The 20,174-nt window shown below is 39.6% G+C and overlaps 1 protein-coding gene across 1 annotated transcript in view; it reads right to left on the bottom strand.

The window, feature by feature from the left end:
- LOC103606360 (succinyl-CoA:3-ketoacid coenzyme A transferase 1, mitochondrial-like) overlaps positions 1-19,815 on the bottom strand; it is a gene marked incomplete at its 5' end in the record, with an annotated part of 26,509 nt that extends 6,694 nt beyond the window's left edge. The window contains 3 exons of the mRNA XM_008590971.1: positions 1,731-1,832; positions 7,827-7,907; positions 19,726-19,815. Of these exons, the coding sequence (XP_008589193.1) occupies positions 1,731-1,832; positions 7,827-7,907; positions 19,726-19,815 (273 nt within the window). The remainder of the gene's footprint in view (positions 1-1,730; positions 1,833-7,826; positions 7,908-19,725) is intronic.
- Between the last annotated feature and the right edge of the window lie 359 nt (positions 19,816-20,174).

The raw sequence follows: 20,174 nt of genomic DNA, 5'->3' as shown, positions 1-20,174 counted from the left end.
CTTTTTCCCCCTGAGGTTATTGAAAAACTAATTAAAGATGTGATTTTCATGCAAGGTATTTCTGGGAGTCTGCTTTTTTCCAAAGAGAAATACAGAAAAAGTTAATAGGCAAAGACCTTGGTAGAGTACCAGGAACAGTTACTATGTAGATAATAAATTATGAAACAAAACCATCTTTAAAGAAATTTGTTATGCACTGACAGGTACAAGCCAAGAACGTAGTACATAAGCAAGACATATATGAAATGCATGCATGATTTATCAAGTAACTTTTGTTAAATTAGTTTCTCCAAGATAGGTAGCTGCAACATTAACATATTCTCTTTTTGTTATAAGCATATTTCCTTTTAATTAGTGGATTGGTTCTTAAAAAGGTATCTGAGAATCAAATCCCCTTCCTTCATTTTTTCAGAGACATTTCACCTTTACTGTTGATTAATTTTAAATGGACTGAGCCAACCTGTCAAGCCTCATTAGGTAGGTGATTGGTGATTTATGAAAAAGCACTTATAACAGAGGGCAATTAGTTATATTTCAGTATTACTGAGTTTTAGAAAGGGATTTGGGGGTTTCCCTGTTGTAATTATCTGCTTTGTAAGTCTGAGTGTTCTGTGCACTAAGTTTATCTTCAAATGCAGTATATACCTGTTTTGTGATTATAAATCTGGGGATGTCAGAAGACCAACATTCTAATATCATCAGTGGATGGAATAATGAGGCATAGAAGTTAATCAAGAAGAAAGTCATGGGCTGGCCGGTTAGCTTATTTTGTTAGAGCATGGGGCCAATAACACCAAAGTCTGAGGTTCGATCCCTATACTGGCCAGCAGCAAAAAAAAAAAAAAGGACTGGGCAGTTAGCTCAGGTTAGCTCAGGTGGTTAGACACCAAAGTCAAGGGTTCAGATCCCTGTTCCAGCCAGCTGCCAAAAAAAATTAATTAACTAATTTAAGAAACAGAAAGTCATAGTCATAGATGGGCCTAAAAATAAGGAAGTATCGAGGGCTGGCCAGTTAGCTCAATTGGTTAGAGAACAGTGTCATAACACCAAGGTCACAGTCAAGAGTTCAGCTCCCCATACTAGCCAGCCACACACACACACAAAAGACAAGAAAGATAAGGAAGTATCATTTCTTCATGTGTGGCTCACACGTTTGAGTTGAGTTTAACCACAACTGATATATAACCAATAACAGGATTGCAAGAGACTTCACATTAGGTAGCTCAGAGCTCAAGCTCAACCTTCTGTTTCCAGCAGCTCCTGGGGGTTCCTCCCTCTCCGGCGTCTGACTCCTGAGCCAAACCCTGGCCTGTGAGTCAGAGCCCGCTCCTGCTTCCACCTGCTCTCATCTGGAGGCACCCTCCTTCCACTCCTGTTCACTGCAAAGGTCAACTCCAAAAATGATCACAAATTAATGGTTCACAAACAGGATTGCAAGAGACTTCACATTAGGTAGCTCAGAGCTCAAGCTCAACCTTCTGTTTCCAGCAGCTCCTGGGGGTTCCTCCCTCTCCGGCTTCTGACTCCTGAGCCAAACCCTGGCCTGTGAGTCAGAGCCCGCTCCTGCTTCCACCTGCTCTCATCTGGAGGCACCCTTCCTTCCACTCCTGTTCACTGCAAAGGTCAACTCCAAAAATGATCACAAATTAATGGTTCACATCCTGTAAACACCCATTAATCAAGCCCATGACACAGGACAAGTGGCTGGATTTGTTCAGAGAAACACTTACTGCAAAGTCGCATCCAGTGCTCTTTCGTATGTCATCCACAGTCAGGCCCTCCCAGAGCTCTATCAGAGTCAGCCCTTTCTTCTTGTCCACGTCAAACACAGCCTGTCAGAATCAAGAAAATGACAGTTTCTATCACAATAATTATTTCATAGCACAAAGCAGAAATAACCTCTCAAGTTCTTAAAGGAGAAACAAGACCCAGGACAAAAGACTCTGAAAATCAGCAATGAAAAAATGTCAGCTTGTGACTATTATATTTTGGTGAGAATAAATGCCAACTCCCTAATCAGCAATTAGTTGCGGAGTACTGTTGATGCCAGAAAATAAATGAGTGCTGATAGCTGATGGCATTTGTTACTACTGTAAGCAGTTTTTGAAAATTACCTTCCCTGTGTTAAGTCTATGGAGTACTGTTGATGCCAGAAAATAAATGAGTGCTGATAACTGATGGCATTTGTTACTACTGTAAGCAGTTTTTGAAAATTACCTTCCCTGTGTTAAGTCTAACACTTTGGGTCACATGTCAATTAGGTGATTAATAATGATTTAGAAAAAGAAAAGAATGAAGAAAGGGAGGGAGAGAGGAAGGGAATATTTAAAAGGTGAAAGCACAGGGATGGTGGAAAAAAGTTGATAAATGCTGCTGGGTATAGATAGGGTTACAGGATTCAAAAGAAGGCACTCTGAATTGCCTAAGAGTAATTATAAAAGGATAGCTATCCTGGCTCTGAGGGACCCCCAGGTAACTAATGAAACTTTTCCTTTAAGTCCCATGAAAACATACAGGTCCTGAGAGGAGAACATGAGAATCTCCCTCTGGTGTGCAAATCAAACAAGGATGCTTATGTTTAGGGCAAGCATGAGAAGGCCAACCTGACCTTAAGCATTCCATTATAACACTCTGGCCCATAACGCCAGGTGACGGTAGTGCCAGTTGGTATAGCTTGGCCTCAGCAGGTAGATTGGACCTGTCGTATCTGATTTAAAACTCATGCCTTCATAGTTAGAAATATGACAACTCGAGTGGAAGGGACCTACGAAGTCATTTAATACAATTTCCCACCCAAGAATTCTTCAAAACATTCTTCTCAGATGGTCACTGGGGTTCTGCTTAGACACTTGCAGTGGCAGAAGGCTCACTTGTCTCAAGGCAGATCGTCTATTGATGGGAAGCTCTAACCATAAGAAACAAAACTGTTTCCCTGTGAACTGAACTCCCTAGTTCCACAGTTATCCTGCAGCACACGGGGCACTGTTCTCACTTTCAGCCTTCATGGTTACTTTCCTCTTTCACAGATGTAAAGATCTGCTTCCCAGATCTTTCCTATCCTCTGGATTTAACTTACATACAACTATAATTTGCAAGCTTAGAATCTTTATTTTCAGCTACCTAGGAAGTCAAACTCTGAAATGTCATTTTGAAACACACCTTTGCCTAGGAGGCTAATATCAAGACACAATGACAAGTAGAGGAAAGAACCCTGGGCTTTGGAGCTGGACGAGAATCCAGCTCTGCTGCACAACAGCTGTGCAACCTCTGGTGAACCTGTCATTGCACCTGTATATGGATATTGTAAAAACCTACTTCCCAAGACTGTGACATGAGACAAGTATAAGAAAACATACACTGAGCTCCATGCCACTGAGCCCCATGCCTGGAACAGAGCAGGGGCACCACACAGGCATGTTCTTACTCCTTAGTTAGCTTAACTTGTCACTTGCGTGTGAATCCAAATCAAAGCCCCCAAATGATTACTATCTCCAGCTGATTGATATTTTTCCCCAGGAACAAAACATCACTGGGACCAGTGATACTTGAATTGTTTGTTTGATGAATTTACAAATAATCCTGGTTGATTTTACTGAAAAAGATGGTTTAAATTTAAGAGGAAATATTTTAACAAACTTTCCTTTTGTTTGTACATTTTTTGTGGTCCTAAAAAAACCTTTTTTTCCAGCAGAAATATGTGTTCCAAAAGAAAAAAAAATGGTAATTTAGAAATGTCAGTATACTCCACTAGCTTGCTTCATTCCAAAACAATTAAAATTTTTTTAAAAATGGACGGTTTTCCTTTGCAGAAAATGTGTCTGGAGCACTATTCATACAGATTTACTTTTCTCTGCATGATGAAAACTATAAATTTATAAAAATTGAACAAACAAGAGAAAAACAGTCTCTGGATTATGCTATGAAGAATAGGCACAGAAATGAATTAGGGAGAAGATAACTGGTATCTTGAACGTAAGGCTTCAGTAATCAGGGAGATAAAATCTGTGGCAAATTGACTTATTGCTTTTAAAAAAAAGTTTATTAACACCTTTATCAAACCCTAATTAGCTCTCAAATGCATATATTGGAAAGCCAAGCATTTATTATTAAAAAAGGAGGAAAACTTACTTTTGAAATATTTAGGAAGAATTCATTTAGTGATATATGGTAAAAACAAAAACTTGATAAAGATAGAGAAAAAACCTTAAAGCTACAATAAATTGTCCAACTATCAAGAATAATATTGAAACTACTTTGTCTTATACATAAATAGTTGATTATCACCACCATAAAAGGTTACATTATGGATAAAACAGTTAATCATAGTCCAGGTGCTGGTGAAGAAGGCATCTTTCATAATCTCATTCCAGCAGCACAAAACTAGGAAATCTGGGTCATAGCATTCTCCAAAGTCTCTTTCAAAGGGCAACCCGACAGAATTTTCCTTGGAGCTGATAGTGGAATTCTAGTCCCTTACCTGCTAGTGGCAGGGCTGGACACATTCACTGCCCTTAATGGTACTGCACTCTCACTCACCCATTCAACAAGTACTATTGAGCACCTACTGTGTGTAGAGCACAGGAGTAAACATGCAGCATTCCTTACCTTGAGGTACCCAGGGTTCCAGGCTTCACTGCCTTCTCTTTATTCACTATTTTTTTGGCAGCCGGCCAGAAAGGAGAACTGAACCCTTGTCTTTATTCATTCTTGTTATATAATGTCACCTATAGTTAAGGCTCTAATTAACCCCATATGCTAATGACTCCCACAGATTTATTCCAAAACTGACTTCTCTTGTGAGCTCTGGGTACAAATCTCCAATTGTCTATTGAAATCTCTGACTGGATCATTCTCAGGAATATCAAACTGAGAATGTCCAAATTAAACAATTCTTTTCCTGCAACCCAATGCTCTTACCCCTTCTCCTCCTACAGTCCTGGGCTTCATTAAGGATACTACAGGACAGCTGGCCATCCTCTCTAGCCAGAAAACTTAGGAATCACCTCTGTCTTACCAACCCTGTCCCATTCATCATCAGATTAGGGTGTGTCCATCTCCTAAATCTCTTTCAAATCTCTCTTTCTGCCCTATGGTTTAGGATCTTGACATTTCTTGCCTAGATCACTGATAGATTCTTCTAACTGGACTATTCATCTCTTCTCCTACTCTACATAGAAGCTACAGTGTTTTCTCTAACGCATATCTAATCAATTGTGTCCCCAGCTACTAAAAATCATTGAAGGGTTCCCCACTGCCTTCCTGATAAGACCCATGTTCCTTAGCAAGGTACCCACATCCCCCTGTGATCTGGCCCCTCACTGTCTTTTCTACCTTAGCCTTCAGAACCTGGCCATGCCCTCGCTCTAGAATGTCACATTTGTAGGTCCTTGAACAGCCTGTGTTTTCTTGACACCTCTGTGACTCTGCCTTTCACCTCGAAGGTCCTCTTTGGTTTTCTTCTAATTTATAAAACTCCTGCTTATCTTTCAAGACTCACCATTCAATCTATTGGTTTTCTTAGCAAGAAAAGTACAACACATTTATTTAATGGGTATTTACTGAGTATGGTCAGGCACCATGCTAAGTATTGGATAAATAGCTGTGAGTTGAGACAGGCAGAACTGAGAGATTATTTCAGCACAGTGGTCAGTACCAGGTTAGAGTAAGTACAAGGATTCAAGGAAGTACCCAGAAGATTTGGGGAAGGACAGGAAAGACTTGCCAGAGAAAGAAAGAAATATATAGCTGAGTCATAAAAGTTGAACAGGAATTAGCCAGATGGATGGGATGGGAAGAATATTCCAGGGAGAGATACAGGATGTGCAAAATCCCAGGAGAACATTATCCAGGGGAGAATGCGACACAATTTACAGCATTTTAGTCTGGCTGATGTGGTGAGAATGTTTAAGGCAGAAAGAAAGAAACTGAGACTGGAAGAGAAAAGGTACATACTGTGAAGTTCCTTGCAAAATACCATTAAAAGCTTGCACTGGATACCACTTAGAAGCTTTCCTGCCCAGGCCATTAGGTAGCTTTCCTCTATGCTCCTAACACAGCAACTGGCATGTATCACTCTCATGGACTTCACCGTGTTTATTCCTCTGCCTGATGATAATCCTGGATGTGTGATGTCTAACCCCTCCTGAATGTGCTCCTTTAGGACACAGACTGTGCTCTCCTCCTTTCCGTTGGGAATAGTCTGGTTCACAAAACAGACTTCCAAGCACTACTCAAACAATGCATATTAAATGAATGAATGAATAAAACAACAGTGTGGATGGACAGAAAGGTAAAAAAATTTCTGAAAATGGCATAGACTTACCTAACAATACGTCGTAAGAAAATGTAAGTATGAAACGGTAAGTGCCAAAATGAATGGTGGGGATGACCCCGTTGTGTGAGAAAGTGGCATGAAACCTCATGAGGAGGATGGAAGCTGCGTTAGGCTTAAAGGATGGTTAGAGTTTGAGGAGGCAGAGAGTCACGTGAGAGATATTGAGGGTGGAAACACTGAACTGGTAAGAACAAGGGCAGGGCACACATGGAGTAGAGAAGGGGGACAGGGCGGACTTGGAAGAAAGGGAAGACTGAGAGAAGAAAGCTATGGGAATTATCCTTTGAAGAACTACCACTTTACTCAAGAAAATAGAACTAAGGGCTGTTTTGTCTTTATTTTCAAAGTAATGGATTCCTGTCAACAAGCTCCATCCATAGTTTTGGAGAGATGTGAGAAATGGTAAAGATGGAGAATAAAAGGTGAGATGAAATATTCCGCCTTTTCATCCACTTGCTCTTTATAAGTCACCTTTACGGAATTCCATATAAACAGTCCTGAGGAGGCACCACTGGGATAAAACCCTCCTCCAAACACGGCTTCTGGAAAAGCATCGGAAACCTCCTGACCTACTTCCAAGGCCTGCTTGAGCGTGCTTCTTCCCAGTACTCAGTGACAGTCAGTGAGCCAGATCAATGCCCAGCCACTACGTTATGGCTGTCAGCAAAAGGAACAGCATCAAGAGGGAAGAAAAACCACCCTGATACAGACAGTTCTGATTTGTGGTTTCCTCAAGAAACTGAATCAAGAAAACACCACCTTCCTAGCTAACTTATGGAAATTATGTCATTCTGACATCGTAGGTTCGAATCTGGATCAGAAAGGTGACTGCAGACAACTGCCAGCGCTGCTTCTCTCTGATTTGAGCAGCCTGCAGCTGTAGTACCGTTAGCCAACAGATTTCATCTGAGAAGAAACATCTAGAGAGGCACTAAAACGGCAGGTGTGTTCTGAAGTCCCACTTTATAAAAGAGGGCAAAAAGCATGCACGAAACAGAATACATTTCTTGACTCACTGTGGAGCCTATACTGCAATTTGCAGCAAATGATTAAAAACCCAATTTTGACTGAATTTCCTAAAATGAAACCCAACCATTTGTACTTGTGATTTGAGAAAGCAAAGAAGAAAGGTATGAGTGGTAAATATATTTTTAACTGTGTGTATAGATCATCCAGCTTGACATCTTAATAGTCAAAACATAAGGATCAATAAAGCTTTTCTCTGATTATATCACATTGTCAAAGTTACCAAGGACAGTAGTTCAATTCTGTGTGTACATGTGTATTGCCAGAGAGTTGCACGTGAAGAATTCTACATTTAGAAACATTAAATTGATAAAATTTCCTATTCATTCTACCCACAGACTAAATCAATCCTACGACTACTGACATAATGCACTTTCAGAAGGTAACAAAAAAATTCCAAAAATTCTTATAAATAAAAAAGGTCATGGTACATATTAGAGGAAATAAAAAGAAAAAGTCATTTTACCTTCTCAGTAATAATGCGGTTGACACATTGCTTTCCGGTCAGTGGTAATGTACATTTCTCCATGATTTTATGTGCATTTCCCTGTTTTAAAGAAACATCAAAAAACGTAGTTAGAGTGATTCTCAGCTAGAATTGGTATAACTATAGGGCAAACAGGAACTATCAGAGAAATTGTTTCCTAAGTGCAGGCTATTTCAAAATCCATGCCAAATCATGCTTTTACTCTCTTTCTGGAGGCAGCTTCTGCCCCTGAAATAATTTAGGGAGAATGCCAAATGAATAGCTGAAGGCATAAATGATTTAGTTGGGAAACACCCTGCCACAAATTTAAGGCTTTCTCTCAAGCCTCAGCCCTTGCATCATTTGAAATGAAATTTCACTTCTAATATCCTGCTTATTTTTCCTTTCTAGGGAATGGTCTCCTTGAAAAACATGAGCAGCTATTTGCCAAGGATAGGAAAAATACATGGAACACAAATGCATAAGTCCTCTTTTAAAAAATATTTTAAAGATTTTATTTGTTAAAAAAAAGTAATATATACACAGGAAACAGCAGTGCCCTGCCTCCCTTCCTCTGCCTTAGACTTGCTCTCAACAGGAATCTGTTTCAACTTTTTTAGCATTTTCTTCTATACATCTGCACATTTTCTTACCTCCACATTTTTATTTATTTATTTTTTGGTGGCTGGCCAGCACGGGACCTCCACATTTTTAAATATCATGTTTACCATGTTATTTATTTCTTGATTGATCAATTTTAGACATTATCTACTGATTTCCTATTGTGGCAGATTTAGACTTAATTCTTTTACAATCTCCCACCCATCCACAGCTCCCTTCATCTTCAGTTCTTCAATTCTCCCAGTACAGGCCTGTCACAATTTGTAGTTAACTCAGTAGTCAGAATTTACATCATCCTGACCTGATGACCATGTAAAACTTCACTGCTGAGCCAGGTAGTGTACTATACCATGATTATATTCACTTTCTTACACAGCTATTTGCTTTTCCTGGAGTTTGCCTGAGCTTCAGTTTGCTCATTAGTAAAATGTGTGAGCTGGCCTAAATCCACATTTTTTTGAAGTTTCTTTTAGCCACAGTACCCTTTCTTCAATTATAAGATAAAAGAAGGATTATCATTAACTCTCTCCCTCCAGCCCTGCCCACTGACCCCAATATAGTAGTGGCCTCTGAGGCATGTTGGTGGAACAGGGTTGAAACATTAGCTCTGATTATCTAACCTTCAGATCATTTTCTTCTGATTATGATTACGCTCCTTTAAAAATCAAACACCAGGAGCCTAAATTAATATTTCCCATGAGTTTGAAGGCTAACCTAGCACATCCTACATCTCTTAAAAATGGAAAAAGGCTTCTATTGATTCCTTTTAAATCTAAATGCACAACATATGATGTCAACCATCACCTTTAGCCATCTCAGTATTTTACCTATTTAAACATGCACCTACAACCTAGTTTATATCTCTCCCAATACCAGTGTCAGACCAAGTATATGGTCAGAGGCAATGAATTTCAGATAACTAAGTTTAATTAAGAAGACTTTACTCCTTGTGATAATCTGTCAGCTCAGCAACACACCAGTAATTACAGGTTTTAGTGTAGTTAAGCCAGTGCATGGCATAAAAGGTATTCAATAGTTTTCGAATAAATGCAAGCACAAATGAATGAATGGGAAGAGAAAGAAAAGTCTATGGGGAATCTTGGATGAATTTGAAAAAAAAACCAACTTCTATCACCTTAATTCAGTTAAAACTAGTGTTAAATATGTACAAGTAGATAGACATTACACCTTTAAAAACAAGTTACATGTTTCTGGATCTTACCATATAAGAAAATTTATAGCTGTAGAAATAAAATCTTATTTTCCCTTCATTTCTAATAATATATTTTCCTTTTAAGATTTCAAATTTTGCAGATGACACAGAAGCTAAATTAAACAGCAGAAATTAATGATGAATATTCGAGCTTCTACAGTTGTCAGGTCTGCTTACATTCAATGTAACAGAAATAAGGCATGTCACAAAGAATTCTGGCCTGACTTCAAACAAAGTGAACAGTTTGTAGACCTCTGAAGAACATCTTCTGCAGTGAGCTCTTACTTTGTTCTCATTATTTGAGCAAGATGTACATCTGGTGTGAAAGCAGCCACTTGGATTTTAATGAACAGCTAATTCCATTTTAGGAGGAATCATAAATTTCAACTGACAGACTTAACTGTGCCCGACCAATAGAGACCTTTTATAGACCATTTTCTGCATAGACAGTATGGCATAGTGGTTAAGAGTGTGGGCTGGAGCCAAAGAATGTGTGTGTAAAACTTGGCCCTGCTCTACACTAGCTGTGCAAGAGCCATGTGCCTACACTTCCCCAAACATCCTACCTCACAGAGTTACTGTGAAGCTTAAATGAAATGCAAGTGCTCAATAAATGTGAGCTGATATTATTTATATAACCTCTACTTAACACTGCTATAATCTACAGGGAATTCTTTAGAAGCTTTTAAATTCCTATGTAAAGTCTGACATAGAATTATGCAGAAAAATGGCCAAAACACAATTCCTGAGACCCACAAAACTAGTGAAAATATGACACATATTTGGGGGCAAATTATATGGTTCACCTAGGATACTGGAACCAAATATATACTTGTTAAAACAATGTAGCTAGATGATTCCATTCATATTTATCTACAAGACATATCACAGATCGAGGAAAAAGAGAACATGAGATGCAGAAAGATTAAAGAATGTCACAATTTCAATATTCAACAATAGGTTAGCTATGAAGCCAAAATATGACTAACTCGCACTTCAGCACTCTCTTATAATCATGCTGGGCTGAGCCTTACAGTGTGGTATTGCAGATGCATATGTTAGTGACTCACAAAGGAGGAACAATTGCTGAGTTTTTAGCATTTAAAAATAAATCCTAATAAAGAGATGCCATATATAATGTGGCAGCGAGGAACACTATCTCAGGAGTCCAAAGACAGGTTTTCAGTCTTAGCCATTTAATAGTGATTTGGTCCCTGAAATTTTGTGCTGCCTTTTCCCCTTCAATTGCCTTGTCCTCCTCATTTGATGACTGTAGGAATCAAATGAAATGTTCCATAAGTACAATAAACTAGGAGGGGTTGAATCTACGTGCAAATATCTAGGGTTACTGGAGTCTTGTTCACCCTTATCATTCTACTTCTTTCTTCCTTCTCCATGAAGAGATATCAGAAGTGTGTCATTGAAAATGCTGTGATTAGTCCTGAGGCTCCTGATTTCAATACGCCCTTATGTGTTAACTTCATCATAACCCTGGCGAATGCCCAAATCCCATCCCTCCACCTGCTTCCCTAAGTTTCTCTCTTTTCCCCTTCACCACTTACAGGCCTCATGCAAGACTTTGGGTAATTCATAATTTTCTTTTTAAACGACTTAGGGCCTTAGTACTTTTTATTACTTGTTTCATGGTGATCTTTCTTTAATTCTTTAAATGTCTGAATGAAATCCTGGGCCTAAATTCTGCAGTAATGAACAACTTTGAATAAATTATAATAAATCCCCTTGCTGTCACAGCAATGAGTGTCATGTTATCACAATGAACTTAAGCCCAAATAGCAAGTTCTCTTTTTCACGACAGAATGATTTTTGCATATGATATCAAAATTTCATTTGCCTGAGGCAAGTGAGCATTTGTTTCAGATTATGCTTAACATAAAACTTCATTTCATGCTCATTTCTTCTAAGTGCTTCTTAAATGTGGCTGCAATATATATAATTTTCTTTCAGGCACCTTCTTTGGGAAAGCCCTAATGATCAACTATAGGGAAGGCACAAATTCTAGGGGTTGGTTATTCTTAAAGGGACCAAGCCTTTAAGCCTTTGTTCATGCTAACAGCTACCTGGAACACACTCCACTACATACCCCATCACCCCACATTCAAATGGCAGCACCTTCCTATTCTTCAGCCCTTGGCTCAGGTGTCATGTTCTCCAGGGAAACCTTCTCCAACATCCCCACCTGGCACCCCCACTCCAGTGTCCCAGAAGCATCCCTAGTCTAGTGGCCCTCTTGAGTGCTCATGTGTTTCCTTCCCTCATCACAAATGTAAGTGTTGACGTCCTGCCATCCTCCCCACCCCAACTAGATCCTGAGCTCACTGAATGCTGATACCATTCATCTTTGTATCGACAGCAATGAGTAGAGCATTAGGCAAACCACAGTAATCAATACATGCTGTCTGAATATTGTACTTCTGATTCAAAGAACTCCCCCCAGTTGGAGCTATAAAATACCATGTGATTAAGTGTCTATGGACCACTAGAAACTGTTTTCTAATTCTAAGATATGCACTTGTACATTCCCAGCATCTCTGAGTTCCCTAGGAGAAGCATAGATAGCAGAAGTATGAGAAGGGGTTTACAAGACTTTGGGGAGCTAGATAAAGGCATGGTGGAAGGGAGAAGCAAAGACATCTACCTCAGGACTGCAGTATGAAATGTACACATTTAAAAGTAAAGAGAGAAGGCTGGCCAGTTAGTTCAGTTGGTTGGAGCACAGCCTTGTAACACCAAGGTCAAGGGTTTGGATACCTGTACTGGCCAGTCCCCCCTAAACAAAATAAAAGTAAAGAGAGAAGCAGAGTGAATTATTATTCTACTTCTTCTACCTGCTACTTCCTAAAGCTTCAAGGCTTGCCATAATCTACTGGAAAGACAGGCTACAAAGACTGAAAGTGGCAAGAGAATATTTAATACTTTGTCTGCTGGCACAAGGAAACCAATGGCAGGTCTCTCTTACGGCTTGCAAAATACCATGGAAGGAGCTTGACTGTCACTGCCCCTGGCCTCTCCCTCCCCCCCACTTATTTCAGTGTTTAAATCAAACGAAATATTTTCTACACACACACCACAGATATAAAATACTGGAAAACATTGTATTACAAAATACATGACGGTCTCATCACTATGATGATTGATGGGTGCATAGAAAAGAAGAATGACATTTGCTAAATAAAGAAAATCAAGGTACACAGAATAAAACAACAGGAGGAGATTACTCATATTAAGTTTATCCTCATGGGATATTTTTGTCCTTTTTGCAGCACCTATTCAGTAGGGATTCCAACAATCCACATAGGACTTCAGTGGAGAGACTCCACAAACTCAGAAATAGAGAACATTTGCTATTACAAATGATTTTTACATGTGGATGTAATAACAGTTTGTGATTACAGGGACATTCTCAAGGGGAAGACTAGCCAAATGAGACCAAAGATACGGCAAGCCATTTCCCTGAAAATCGTCTTCAGGGTTTTGAGGTCTTAGAATAGAAGGCCCTTCTTCCTTCAATGTAATACAAAAATCATCATCACAGCCTAACTTTTATTTCTCTCTGCAAAGGCTGAATACTATGGTCATTTAATCTCTGGATAGCAGAGCTCAGGAATGAGCAGGAGTTATTTTCTTTTCCAGTCATGAATTATTGTGATATCTCAGAATGCTTCTCTTAGCATTAGTTTTCCTTCTCATTTTAAAAATAATGATAAGCTTTTATGAATGGAAAAAAATTAAACCAGCTGAAACTAAGATTAATTATGAATTATCCTAAAAAAGAATATTTATTTACTTTAGGATACTTTTCAATGTTGCTGAATATTATCTCAAGAATGTTTCCCAAGAAAGACTTTTTTTAAAACCTTCATATTTGTTGGCTTTTAGTAACACATTTGGTTCAAATAAATAGGATTAATAAACTTCATTTACTTTTTATAATTCCGTTCCACAAAAAGTAAAGACAAGATTAAATAGCATTCAAGATTTCTATATGAGACTCATGCTATTAGACACGAATTGGACTAAATCACAGAAAATTATTCACGAAGATTTGTTCTCAACTTCATAACAATATAATTGTGATTCTTTTTATCCCTTTAGAATTCAGACTGCCTACTGCAGTAAAAATAAAATCTAAACTTGTTTTAGAAATAGAGCTTTCATTTATGTTCTCGAAAATAGGTACCCAAGCTTTTCTTGTTTCCAGTAAATGACTTCTGTGACTAAATTTCTTTGCTTTTGTGCTCTGAAAGTTATACTCTTAGGAACACATTTCCAGTACACGATATTGAGAAGAAAACATTTTCTTTATGCTGTTAGTGATGATAATACTTGCCATAAAAGTTTAGCAAAAGAAAAAGGAGGCCCAGAGGTAGGATACACGGACCCTGGGTTGGGTTTCACTATTTGTTTTCTAATTGACTTTCACCAGAATACTTAACCTCTGTGGAATTCATTTTTTTCATCTTTGGAAGGGAAATAAGAACTATCTCACAAGAGTATTACACTTATAAAATGAAGGCAGTAAACATGTCACAGATTAGAAAAGGTTAAAAATATGTAGATATGTTCAAAGCATCATTATTATTTGAAGAATTAATTAAGCAAGTATGTCTTGAGCCCTAATGTACATCAGGCATATTGTACTCAGTGCTTATAACAGACAAAGCCCCTCCCCTCATGGAGCTCACATTCTAGTGAAGAAGGAGATGATGTATCATCAGTAGACTTCTGTTTTACATAACAGGGTGGCCAGAGAAAGATTCTCTGGTATTTTGAGCCTGAGTGAACCATGCAGTTATCTGGGGAAAGCATTCTAGGCATAGAGAATAACCAGTGCAAAGGCCCTGAGGCAGGAGGATGCTTGCAATGTTCCAGAAACTCACAGGAGGTGAGTATGGCTGGAGCTAAGTGAGCAAAAGAGAGAAGAGTAACAGACGGAATCTGAGAGGTAATGGGGGTGGAGTTGACAAGCCACAGAAGTGTTGGAGGCAATGGTAAGAACTTTAGATCTTAAACTAAGTGAGACGGGAAGTCACTGAGGGTTTCTGAGCTGAGGAAGAAGTGACATGATCCCACTTATACTTTAAAAACAAATCACTCCGGCCACTGTGTGGAGAACAGACTGTGTATGTGTGTATGTGTGTGTGTTTCTACCTAAGTCGTCTTCTTTTGCTCTCTGACAACAGGGGCTTAACTGTAAACCCCTCAACACACTGTCCTCCACCCCAGTGTCCATTCCCTCATTCCCTGCAACACTGTACTCTCTGTCAAACTCTGCCCCCACTTCAGATCTCCCTGAAAATGCTCCACACATCCATGAGAAGCCTCTTTGTAGCTCCACCAAAATGAATCAGGTACTCAAATCTGCACACTTTGCTTTGTACACCCTTCTGTATTAAATAATGACTCCTATGACTCTGTCCCTGTGAGGCTCTGAGCTTCCTGAAGGAAGGACTACCTCTCTCCATTTCTTATTTCCTCAGACTCTGTCATAGTACCTGGCACATAGCAGGTCCTCAATAAATATTTGATGCCTGCATAAACAAGTAACTTAACACACTCATACTCGTATAAGGTAATTCTACCAAATTTCAAGACAAAGTTTCAAAGACTATTCATCTGGTCATTCATAACATCTAGAGGATGGAAGGCATTAAATCAGCAAATTCATTAAATGTTGGCTCAAGTACCTGTGATTTCGTAGAGGTAGGAGTGAGCCAGATAAAAAGGGTAGGGAACAGAACAAGGAATCACCTAAGAACAGGACAAACACGACACACTGTGGAGATCTTAGCAGAACTGAAGTCCTGGAAACAAGGATGAGCTGCTGCTGGGGAACTGATCACAAAAGGCAGGTGGGCTAAGGTGAACCAAGCAGTGTTGACTGGACTAAAGGATTTTAAATAAAAACAACTCCATCCAGCTTTAGTTTTAAACTGGTCACCCTGGCAGTGTTGTGCTTGATTACCAGGAAGGAGGGTCAGTACAGCAGTCAGGGACTTCTGAAACCCTGCAACAGTGACCTATGCAGATGTGACCTATGCAGATGTGACAAGGGTCTAAAGAGGGACAGAACAGAAATAAAAAGGTGGGAGAAGACAGCAAGAGTACTGTGCACGCAACAGTTACAGTGCTCAGCACAGACAGGTGTAGGGGCATCATGGTGTCTTTTCAGATGGGGGCTGGGAGATCAGCACTTCTGTAGTTGGGCCAAAAAGAGGAAGAACATATTTAGTGAAAATGATGAGGATGTAATTTGTGAATGTCTTGCAGCTGAGGTGGCAGTGGAACAACCAGATGGGGCTGCCTACCAGGGAGTTCTGGAGCTCACTGGAGAATTCTAGTGTGGAAAAAAATGGATTAAGGAGCCACTGAGTGAAAACTAATAGCTGGTGCCAAAAATTTAGATGGCACCCAAGAAGGGCACAAAGGGTAGGAAGAGCAGAGGGCCCAGGACAGAGTTATGAGAACAGCTGACAGGACACCATAAAGGAGGGGATGTGACATTTATGGATCCAAGTTCGTGGGGCAGCTCTGCAACTTTCGGCATTGGGTATACAACTTTGGGCCCAAGGCTGCTGCTACAGTTAAGGCCTTCATCAGATGGACAGAAGGGGGACAAAGAAAGCCCACTGTAATTAGCTTTATCTTTGAGAACATAACTCAGAAATTATACACATTGCAAATGCTCAAATCCCATTGACCCAAATCTGGTGGCATCTCCATGCAAGGGAAGCTAGGAAGTATATAGTCTGTCACTGCACTACCATGAGCCCAGACAGATCCTGGAGGACTCTAATACAAAAAAGTGGGGGAGGCGAGGGGAGAAGGCAGGTACTAGGAGCTACAATTAGCTTCTCTGGTTGTATTTTCTGAAGCACTTTGCTGATATCTGTCTCACCGAAGCAAGGAGAGCTCTGACCAGGGAAAATAAACAAATAGAATGGGAAAATTGTTAAACCTGAAGCTTTCTGAAAAGGGCAGATGTGGGTGGGATGCTGGGACAGAGGCAGCGCTGTGAGCATCGGCATGATGCTGTGTGATGAACACTGGCTGGACCTGACTAAACAGAACTCCCAGCTCTTCCACTTCCCTGGACAAGCTTCCTCCTGCCCACGTCTCAATCTTACGTCAGAGGGTGACTGAGAAGCTGAGGTTAAGTATGTGCCACATCAGGCTCAGCACCTCAACCAAGGAAGCACTGAAACTGTTAACTCTTCCTCTCCTTTCCACTTTTAGAGGACAGAAGAGAGGACATGCCAAGAGATGAAAAAGAAGCTGAAGGAAGGTTGCTGGACACTAAAAATACTTTGCTACTTCACAGTTTTGTCTAAATCTCTTATGTCTAAGCTTAAATGAAAATGTTACAGTGCTAGTGTGATGCCTGTGCCTGCCACATGTCCCGGAGGTAATCTGAGAGCAGGGGTTCTCTAGCGCAGCACAGGCAGCCAGGTCTCAGGTTCCAGAAGCCTCAGGCCCCTGAACTAAAGGAAATGGCTGACTGCAAAGGTTTACAAGGAGAGAGTTTCCTGTGTCCTTCTCTAGCGCAGCACAGGCAGCCAGGTCTCAGGTTCCAGAAGCCTCTGGCCCCTGAACTAAAGGAAATGGCTGACTGCAAAGGTTTACAAGGAGAGAGTTTCCTGTGTCTGATTAAAACAACAGCAAAAAAAGTATGTTTTTAAGGTCAAACAATGCTATATTCACAAACAACTGGCATCTGCAACCCTATAGATGAGGAAAAGGGGGTAAAAAGACACACCTAAAAACCAGACAGCTGCACCCACTTACCAAAGAAAATTGGCAGCACAATAATACAAAAGTATATTTCTTTTCTCAGGTGTTAATCCTTCATTACAAACTTTTCACTCCCATGTTTTATCAAACTCTAGGGATTAGTCCCCTAGTCTGTTCACTTAATCATAAGGCAGCAGAAGTTACCTGGCATGTCTGAAAGAACAGATCATTAACTGGAGAGGTTACCAGGAGTAAAAAACCTCTCCTAACTCCTTTTCAGCCCCTATTAACCTCTAGCCAGAGCAAAAGCTGCAGGAAAGTGGTAGTAAGGACCCTGTGCTCCGTTGAGTGGGGCCAGTGACAGTGAGTCCAAGTTAACAGCACAGAGTAGCAACCGCACATTCCAGGACCACAGGTAAAATGAGAAGGTGGAAAAAGAGAAACTCTATTGGTTGGTTTTCAGGGTTATCTCTGTTAAGTGTGAACAAATCTTTATTATTATTTTAATCACAAGTACATTTCTTGTTGGTTTGTTCAAATGAAAGTAGGAAAACATACTGAATTCCAATTCTTGTCTAAAACTCAGTGCTAATTTCCCCACTGAGAGAAGTCAACAGAAGAAAAAAATATATAATCTTGCTTCTTTGGAAAGCTTTATTAAGGGATTTCTAGTCAGAGGAAGTACCATTTATTTTCCTCTATCAGAAATCCCAGCTGAGGAGAAAGAAAAGACTTAAAGAAAAAAAAAAAAAGAGAGAGAGAGAGAGAGAATTTTCTAAATACAGGCCTAATGTTTTGAAAACGAATGCATGAAAATAATCCAAAATGAGTTGAACCTCAGTGCCTATGCATCAACATTAAAGTAACAACAAAAGGAAAGTCAAAGTTTTCTGCAAATAGACATTATGTTCTGGAAAAGATGTGGATTTCATTTGCATGCTTGGCGTTCTTTTGCCTGTGAAATAAAAGTATTTTGGATGCTTTCGCAAGGCACCTCTCAGAAGTCACCTGTGCTGGTTCCATTTCCATTGTTCCATAGTTAGGCACCACTGCTCACCTCCCACTGTTTACTAATTTATAATATTCATATGTACTGCAGTTTTCACAACAAAACCATTCTGTAGCACACACCACTCTGCACCAGAACCCACCTGGGGTGGCAAGTGAGGTGCACATCTCCCAGCTCCACGCTCTCACACAATGCTGCATCCCTAAAAAAACAGGGCAAACTAGCTACCACTTCCACTCAGATCAACAGGTCTCACAGTGAGAACGGGTAGACCTTTTGGTTTAAAACCAAGAATGAGAAAGAATAAAGGAGAATAAACAAAGGACATAGAAAATGAAAAAGGTACCACCGAATATCAATGTTTCAAATCAGCAGAAGCCAATGGATTCAGGTCAGGAGAGTGATTAAGCTCAGCTGGTTCAAAGACACTAGATCAGAAACAAGGAAGAAAGTTATATGGATAGTTCTGTGGTGAGAAGGCTGGGCCTTGGGGTCAGAGACACACCACTCTAACTTCAGTTCTATTAGTTTTAACCTTTCTGAAACTCTGTTTCTGGGGCCATAGAAAATTATTGTATCAAGCTCATGGCCTTATACACAAAAACACACACAGAGTGCTCAGTTTACCGTTGGCACACAGTAACAGCTCAATAAATGGTAGCTGCTGCTGCTACTGAAGGACGAAGGAAGAGGAAGAAGATGAACACAAGCTCCAAGAGATCAGTGATTTTTGTCCAGTTTTGATCGCTGCCAAATCCTAGCAGTGCCTAGCACATTACAGGCACTCAATAAATATTTGATGATATACCAAAACAAAAGAATAATATTTTTCAGAATAAGGACACTTGCTATCACCAAGTCCACCATTTTCTAAAACCTTCTGGAAATGACACCTCACAGCCTTGGTAAGAAGCCATAGTGTCTCTTTGAAAATAATCACTGTTAAAACCCATTATTTGATTGTGCTTTCCATTTTGCACACAGATACCAACCACTACAACCATATTAAAACCTGAATCAATATACCTGCCCCAGCATCCACTGCCTTTGGAGACATTAGAGGTTTTACTTTTAATGTGTGAGGCAAATATCTCAAAAATACCCTGATGTTCTGGCTTCATTCAAAATGAAACAATCATTTAGCCAAATAGTAATAAATGATTGCCTTTATTTGTCATCTTTCTCTCAAAAATATAAATGCTATACACTTGAATGAGCCAAAGAAAACAATAAAAACCATAGTATACTGTGTTTCAGTGTATTGTGAGTTTCCAAAAGCAGTATTTGGTGAGCAGAGTACATGTTACCTTTGCAGAATGCTCCATGGTGACCACCACTTTGGTTTTGGCACTGGACACTAAATCCATAGCACCTCCCATTCCCTTCACCATCTTCCCCTGCAAAGCAGAAACAGAAAATAAGTAGCTATACATCTTTCATTTCTTCAGTGTGTGGCAGAACAAAACTAACTTGTAAGAATAAGCCACTGGAATAATTAACAAGAAAAACTCATTGACCTTTATTGCTTAGTATTTCAAGTTTACAACATAATATTTCATTATTCTATTATTCTATGGTTGAGGGATAAAGGTTAGAATAAATACTATGGTTTCGCTTTTATTAAGTGTGGCTAACATGATTTTGCTGATGATATATTAGCAATAAGACACTCAGCGGATAAGAAAAATTTTAAGAACCTTTCCAAAATTCCAGCACATTACTATTATTACAAAGATATCAGGTTAAAATCCCAATG

The sequence above is a fragment of the Galeopterus variegatus genome, unplaced genomic scaffold (assembly GCF_000696425.1).
Source record: "Galeopterus variegatus unplaced genomic scaffold, G_variegatus-3.0.2 Scaffold6523, whole genome shotgun sequence".
Classification (NCBI taxonomy): Eukaryota; Metazoa; Chordata; class Mammalia; order Dermoptera; family Cynocephalidae; genus Galeopterus; species Galeopterus variegatus.
This window is presented reverse-complemented; position numbering and strand designations above follow the sequence as displayed.